The 8,813-nt window shown below is 30.4% G+C and overlaps 1 protein-coding gene across 1 annotated transcript in view; it reads left to right on the top strand.

Moving 5' to 3' along the window:
• The window catches only part of LOC102672121, a 58,551-nt gene extending 50,080 nt beyond the window's left edge, over positions 1-8,471 (top strand). Inside the window, exons 7-8 of the mRNA XM_006619801.2 lie at positions 6,415-6,742; positions 8,216-8,471. Of these exons, the coding sequence (XP_006619864.1) occupies positions 6,415-6,742; positions 8,216-8,347 (460 nt within the window). The 3' untranslated portion in view covers positions 8,348-8,471. The remainder of the gene's footprint in view (positions 1-6,414; positions 6,743-8,215) is intronic.
• Positions 8,472-8,813: the final 342 nt, after the last annotated feature.

Here is an 8,813-nt window from a genome sequence, read left to right as displayed (position 1 = left end):
TTTTTTTTTTTTTTTTTTTTTTTAATATCAAGTCAAAGCAACTTTTATTAATTCTTAATTTTCCTAAAGTTGTTACAAATGGATCTGTCTGTCCCCCATTTGTTCTAAAGTTCTCAATTGTGCTAAGGTGAAACTCATTATCCATTGATCGTGTTTTCACGTAAACGTGTCATTGGATCAAAAATATATCCACACGAGATACTATAAACACAAAAGTAAATAAATTTATATATATAAGATCATAAAAAGTATTTTTTTTTTTCCAATTGATGAAAATTCAACTTTAGAGTCATTATTTGCAACAAATTGTGCAATAAACACAGTTGTCTTAAAAATTCTAAAAGTCGACGAATAAGTATAAAAATAATAACGAAACGATTATTTATCGTGTTAAATTACAAGTTAATTTAAATTTTGCATTAAATAAAGTGGGATAAAAAAAGAGTGGAAAAATAATTGAGCGGTTTCATTTTATTTCCATCTCGTTTAACTTGCTCGTAATTTAATATACAAGCTTCGATTGACAATTTTGTGTATTAGTTTTGGATATTTTGGAATCAACTCTCCAACTCTTCCGTGTAGACAGATGTGGCAGTGGGCCACTGGTGGCCAGTAGAGAACAGTGAGAATTCCGCGACTAGCCATGACCCATATACCCACCCTCGTCGCGTCACTATTGGCCAACCCCCATCGCTGATGGAATCACTAGCGCTCGAATACGAGGAGAATACAACGCGTGATTATAAAAATTGCTCAAGAAAATTGTTTCTTGCAATGAATATTCTATTGGAATGGAAAAGATTCCAGAAATTTTTTTTATCCAACGGATAAATTTATAAATTTATAAATTTTTACTTCTCAATAATAGCTCGATTAAAGTTTGAAGCTTACGTTTACGTTAACGAATATGAAAGAAAAAGCAAAACGAGTGAATGAGAAAGAGAATCGAAATACTGTAAAGAATATATATATATCGGTGAGTTAATGTAATAATGTAAAGATAAATTTTTTTTGGGGGGGGATGATTGAAATTTTTATGAATTTATAAGATTTAAAAAAAAAAGACGCGATTTGAACAATCATATTTAATGATAAATTTGTTCGTTTCTTTCTTTATTTATCAAATAAGTGAGTATAAGTCACGTTTGAATTTGTTTTAACCAGAGAAACTTTGCAAATATTGTTCGTATTTTATTTAAAAAAAAATAAATAAATAAATAAAAACTAAAAAATTTATTGGTATTAGTATTGTCTTACTGATATTTAATCTCGGATCGAATTACATTGTTCGTGCGTCGAGTTTCGTGACGTGTCAAGGGTAGCTTCTGCAAGTGGTAGAGATAAATTTTTTTGCAATTACGTTGTAAACCGATTCCATAGCGTCTTCTTTGATTAAAATAGCCTATCTTTTTTATTTTATTTTTGCCATTTTTTTTTGTAAATTATTTATATAGAATTATTTATTAGAATTTCATTTATATAAACAATTAAAAAATTTATTAAAGAAACTTAAATTTAGATTATTCTTTTTTAAGATGGTATAAAAAAATAATACAATTTCTTTAGATTTCTAGTAGATATAATATTTTAAGTGAGAAGGAAGGAGTGGTTGCGAACGTCGTAACAGGAAGGTCGTAACACTCGTTAATCAGGATCGTGAAAATGTCATTGCTCGAAATAACGAATTCGTCTAAGCAAATTGCTTCCAACGAAAAACGTTTAACTATAAAATTTCTAAACTTCAATCCGGAACAATGGAATTCTTTTCTCGAATTTCTTCGTATCGCGTTTATTATTTTAAAAAAAAAAATTTTTCAGAACTTTTGAAAATCAAAAAAAAAAAAATAAACATATATAAATAATTTTCTGAGAATCAAAGAATAATATCAAATTTTTCGATTTGCAGGTTTCGAAGAAACTTTCCTTCCTACACTTTTAGAGATCTCTAGATCTCTAGAAGTCCCTAGGGACTCCTAGGGAAACTTTGGAAAAATTCTAAAAAGATACGAAATGCATTTGACGATAGAAACTGTTGTCGAAAGTATTTCTCACAAGTAGGCTATCGCGTTTCTGAAAACAAGTTTCGCTCTCAACACAGTAATAAAAATAAACTTTCGAGAGTTTTATTGTTATGTATATTATTTATTAAATATATTCGCATTCTTTGGCATAAGTTAAAAAGCGATTATAAAAATCTCATTGGGATACGAATAGATTTAAGAGTAAAACTCTCAGAGAGTTGCTCTTATTCAAGTTCTATTGAATATCGACGATCATTTTGAAGATGTGAAATTATTCGTTCATTCAACAATTACACGGGATAGTACTCGTACTAGGTGAAATTAATTTTTCTCGGAGGGAAAAAAAAAAAAATATCGTTCTCTTTACGTAGGAAAATATCGATAGGATATATTTAACTTGGAGCATCGAACTCATCGTTATTTATAACATCAGAAGGTAAAGATATCGAAGCAATTATTTCACCTGATGAAAAGTGATCAAAAGATAAAAAGGGTATTTTTAAGCTCTGCCGGTAACTTGTTCATCGTAATTAACGATCACTATGATATCACGATCGAATAATATTTTAGCAATGAAATTTTAAAAATTGCAATTTGCCTGATATTAACTTTCATAATAGCTAAAATAACGAAGTAAATGAGATTTAAGTATGAATTAAGAAATTTCTAAATTTATTTACTCTTATTGTTTACTTATTGTTTGATGTAAAATTATGGAATAACTTAAATTCTCTTTTAAATAATAGAAAGAATCTTCTATTCTATTTATTCTAACGTAAAATTATATATAAGAAAAGTTTATAACCTATAAATTATAATAACTTGTTAAAATAGTTACCAATATTACTACTTGATAAACATCGAGCAAGAGTATCCAGATCGTGCACAGTACAACTTCGTTATCTCGTACCATTTGGTGAGAATTGACTAGTCTGGAAGCCATATGTACTCGACATACGGTTATAAACAGAATCGGATCGATGCCAGTCGCATTCACCTCTTCATGTCAGTTGCACAATTAATTGCCCACGGATAATAAAAAAAACTGTTGCTATCGTCCATCCATTGAAGCTTGATTTAATTTTTCGTCATATTTCGCTTTGGAAGAAAAAAAATCCATATATAATTTTTGCTTGTTGCAAACGAATCGACTAATAGCAAAAAAAAACGAGAGAAACGTCTCTCTCTCTCTCTCACACACACACACACATGCACGCACGTACGACACATCACGAAACGGGATAAACTTCTTGTTGATAGCGTTAAGGACAGAGGGGGACAGATGGCGACAGACAACATGGGAATTAGAGTAAATAGGTCGAGGACATTGGAGGAAATAGGTCAACTTCGATTGAAACGGATCGATAAAGCGCTTACGCGTTTCATTATAATCGTCGTCGAAACAAATCTAAGGATTCTCCATCCTTGTTTCTCATTCGAGCGGAGAAAAAAAATAACATCAATCTCCGAGCGATTTTCGTGCGAAATTTACGTACGTGGTGACACACTCCGTGCTGTTTTTTTTTTTCTTCCTTCTTTTTTTCAAGAGGCATCATACCAGAGTTTATTCTGAGATCGAGTTCCAGAGTTGTTTGCAACGTCGAAACGGCCATTCCTCACGGTCTAAAAATGCTCGAGCAGAGTTGCGATTTAGTTGGAAAATTTGCATCGTTCGCCCATCCATCCATCCATTCGAACTTTCTTGACCCAGTATTTCGTTCGTTAAATAACTCGAAACCGGTAAATATACATCGTGTATCTGCGAGAGACATGAAAATTTATTTTATTTTTTTTGTCGATAAGGTAGGGATGATTTAGCAAAAGAGAGCACCAAGCATTTGAAGAAATTTATATTGTATCGTTATCGTTGTAAAATTACTCGTTTTACTTCATATATATATTCGTAAAAAGAGAATGTAACGAATAAATATTGTATATCGTGAAAGTAGTTCGAAATAATGAGTTGCGTCAATGAGTTCCGCGACAAACGGAGAAAGAGAAACTAGAAAGGAGGGATGGGATCGGGAAGGGGAAAATCGTACGTGGGAGAGAAAGATAGTGAGAAATAGTTGCAATGATCTCCCGCCACGATTCCGCTTAAAAATAAAATCTTATTATTCGAGTTGGTTGATGTGAAATCACAGGAGAGCTCTTTCCGTGAGACAGATATTTCGAGGAAATATAATTTCGATCGTTAGGGAAGACGTTGTTGAAGAGTATAACATTGAGAGACATTGAGGAAAAAATATAATACGATAAAATGGACAATTACGTCATAATCGATGCGATGTCCAGGTGTAAAAGTGCCTGCTTCGAGACATAGCGCGAGAGAGTAGGCAGAATTAATCTCTCGGATCTTTGGACGTGTCCGATGTTGATATCGTACGACGTGGATTCGCGAGCGCGAGCAAAATGACGACCACCCACGGAGGCCACGTGTATTACGTGATCAAGGTGCCTAAAGAAACGGATGGCAATGAAAGGTAATCATCGTCTTGAAAACAAACGAGCTCTCGACTAATAATTCTAATTTACCGATCTTCAACTCATGCTGCTTTTAATGTAATTGAAATTAATTAATTGAGAGATTGTGAGAGAGCTTATATTATTTTTTATTATTTGGATTGTGCGATATTGTGAGAAGTGAAAATTCAAAACCATCCTCGATCTGTAAGAAAGATATAAAGAAGTAAAATATTGCGTAGATTAAAAAAATTTTTAAAGAAAATGAGCTTACCATAATTCATTGAATAGTTGAACAGACAGTTGTTGAGATTTGGAAAATATAGATCCATTTCTAGAAATGAGAATATATTAATATATGATTTCTAAGAGCGTGCAGATACTCAATATTTGAAATTAGGGCAAGTATGAAAAAATTAGATGGACTCAGGCGGGATTAAGCAAGTATTAGAGACAATCGAAAATCGCTAGTTACCTGGTTACGAGGATTTGAATGGCTTTGATTCGACCGATTCGGAGATATTTGAATTTCCAGATTATATTCACTCGAATTCATTTTCCGATTTTTTCGGAATCCATCCAATTTCATAAATCTGTAATTTATTTTTTAGCAATTAAATGTATTGTCAAATAATATTTGTTATTTATCAATTTAAATGTTAAACTAATTTTAAGCTTAATTTATTATATAAAAAATAAAAATTTAATTTTTTATGATAAATTAATTTAATTGAATGAGAAAAGTATTTTTCTATTTGTAAAAATACTATTGTATGTATACGTACATATTTGCAGCATACCAATGACAGTTCAAAAATAAAATGATACATTTCTTGTAATTCGGCCAATTTTTCATTGTTTTCAATCGAAAATTTTCCATTCCTTTTTAAAATTTCACTGGTTTAAAACTTACCTTGTGATTCAGTAGCAAATAAAATCGCTTTGGATTTATAAATTATGGATTATAAATTGGATTATAGATTAATTTTAAAAATATTTCGATATTATTATTTACATATATATATGTAAAAAGTAGATACAAAAAAATATTTGAATATTAACATTTTAAAAAAAAACTAAATATCATTTTGTATCATTAATGAATTATCAAAAATAAAAATCTTTTAACGCAATTTTTTCTTGGACGTGAAAGATAGGTTGTTTCTCATTTAAGATGGTGAAATTCTCTGAGTGAATGCAATGGAATGCAATCCAAGATTAATCGCAACTGGGAAAGCGAAAGAATCGACACTTTGTTTCACAATATCGAATTGTTGGCCATATTCCAATGATTTCCGACAATTCTAGCAGTTTCAACTTTCTTATCGAATATCCGTCTAGTTATTTTATTTTTCCATTTCTTCATTTTTCATCGTACCATTATTTGTCTTTCTTTTTAACAATCACATTTTGTGTAAATTCACATTTAATGTACAATTAAAATTTTTTTTCTAAAAAAAATCAATTCATTTGATATTCAAAATACCTTTTATTTGATATGTTATATGGTGCTATTAAATGAATCAAAAAAGAATAGATTGTTAATTGGTAATAAATTGTTGAATACTTTCCATTAATTCTCGAGAACGATTCACATGTTCACGTATTGTACACGTGCAATACTAAAAGAGGTTAGGAATATAAATTATAATTAGGTGCAATCCGATATCGTGGTCAATGTTACGGTTAAATGGCAATCATAATTAAACTTAATTTAACTCATGCACTGAAGATAATAGACAAAAATAACGAACGAATTATTCACTTGTTATAAAACAATGACTAACTTCTATCACGTGACTAAAAATTTTAGATATCTACTTTACCATCGGTAAAATGATCAGCGAAACGGAGAGAGTGCCGAGTAAAATTTGATATTTTGAACCTAATTTAGGAGATGAAGATTTAACAGGGAAAAATTCATTTCCAGCACGGATAGTGGTTGGGATAATCCATTCAGACCAGACGGTGACCTTTCGAGGGAAGCTGACGAGATAGTGGAATTGATAAAAGGTGGAAAACCTATCACTCCGACCCCTGGCCAGACAGCTCCACCATTGCCAGGATGCGATACTACCGACAACGCGCAAACTACTGTTGATCACGATTCCAGTTCCAGTCCCTTGCTAAAATCCTCTGCGAATTCTACGAATCGACATGCGAATTCTTCGCCGAAACCTGGGCAGGAGAATGGAAACGCCCATGGAACTCCGATGAAAGCTGCAACCGCGAATAGTCAGCAGCCTGTCAACGATAAGGTAACTAACCTTTTCACTTTTTTTCATTTCATGCAGTTTGATTAATTAACTCATATACTTATATATGCGTTAAAATATTATACCATTATGTTTGCAAATTACTTAAATTATCTAAGTGTCATTGAATTGAAATAAAGTTTACAAGTTAATGGCTTGTAATATAATTTTTGTCGATAATATTGATAATATTGACTATAGCAAAAATAACTATAAAAATTCACCATTCTATGATATAGGGATTTTATGATACATTGCAACTTGATGTGCCAACCATATAATCCGATCTAAAATCAAATATCCATAAAATTTTTTTTTAAATGAAATTATCAATATATTTGTGATCAAAATAAGATCAAATATATTTATGTATGATAATAACATTTTTTATGTATTAAACATAATAAAATTTAGAGCATCCGAAAATATATCTAGATATTCATAGATATTATATTGGTAGATTATATATCTAGAAGTGAATTTCTAAAAATTATCCGATTTTCATTCATTTTTTTCTACTGCATCAAGCGTAAGAGTGAGAAATAGAGTGAGACAAAATATATAGAATATATTAACAATCAAGTTAAGTAATAATTTTTTAATCTTAATATTTATTTGTTTAATTTCTATTAAAAAATATGAAATAAAATATTTAAAAAATAATTATTTAAAATTAATATAAATTACAGTTGTACTTAATATCTTTTGTATATTATTTGTAAAATAAAAATAAAATAAATAATATAAAATCATAAATGATACGAAAATTAAATTTAATTAATCAAGATTCGATCAAAAATAATATTAAAAATCACATTAACTATCATTTTGATCTTAAAATCTTAAAAATTGATCTTAAAAATTCCATCAAGTTCGTTTTATGATGATAAGTAAATATTTAATTTATATTTTACGCTAATTTAATTTACTAGTTATTAAAACATACCGATGCGAGTCATAAATAACAAGTTCTACTTCAAACCAGTAATTCTAGGAATTGATGGGAATAGTCCTGATCAAATAAGCGAACAAATTCGTGATCATATGTCCAAACACTACTATAAATATAAATGCAAATTATATTACGTTTGATCTTATTTTGATCAAGAAAATTTTTCGTTAAAATATTTCATTGATAAACATTTCATGTAAAAAGATTCAAAAATAAAAAAAAATGACATTATATTGTCTCATAGATAAAAAAACACTATGATTTTTAACTTTATTCTCTTTCATTTATTCTACTTTTTTATATTATATAAAAAAAAAAAATAAACAAATTCTGACTTTTCTTTGCATTATATCAAGAGAAGTGTTTCAATATCATTGTTGGATAAATGCAAAATCTCGGTCCTGAATCTTTTACAATTGTAAAATATTAATTAATTTATTGTTTAATTATAATTAATTATTTTTAATTAATTCAATTAGCACTTATATATTTAAAAGATTAACGAAATATTATTAATAACACAGGTTGTCACATCGTCGAGAGCAGCTACCGTTGAAGTCGCTAGAATGACAGCGCAGGGACCAGGCGACGCTTCGCAGGTCGAACACGTCACCTTAAAGAAGAAGCCTAAATGTAAATGTTGTCTTCTGCAGTAATGAAAAGAAAGTAAAAACTGTCGCGTGAATGACTCTTGGCAATCGGATGATTCTCCGTCGCTGAAAACTCTGCATCGCGGTTTGGTCGCCGATAAACGTAATGGCTAATGTTTCTCGAAAAAAATGATCGTTACCACGAGTGCTGCTGATAAACATTATAACTTTCTCCGTTATATCCAGAAATGAATTTCATGGAGGGACGGAAACGGCGAAGGGAAAATGTGTGATCTGAAACGAATATTCAAGAATTGTTCTATGAACGCGAATTGGTCCTGTCGATTGAACCAACCTGTTAGAAAGAGTGAAGATTTTTACAAACAATGCGAGCTATGGTTACAGATGAAAAGAGAATTCCGATATATCGGTTGGAACGGCGATGATATCGAGCGAATTGACACTGGAAGATACCTGAATGAGCGTAAAAGCACCGAGCCTCTTGATAGCCTTTCAGAAAGACAGTGGAGTG

The sequence above is a fragment of the Apis dorsata genome, unplaced genomic scaffold (genome assembly GCF_000469605.1).
Source record: "Apis dorsata unplaced genomic scaffold, Apis dorsata 1.3 scaffold_444, whole genome shotgun sequence".
In the NCBI taxonomy this organism is placed as follows: domain Eukaryota; kingdom Metazoa; phylum Arthropoda; class Insecta; order Hymenoptera; family Apidae; genus Apis; species Apis dorsata.
The sequence above is the reverse complement of the archived record's forward strand: the minus strand, read 5'-3'. Positions and strand labels throughout refer to the sequence as shown.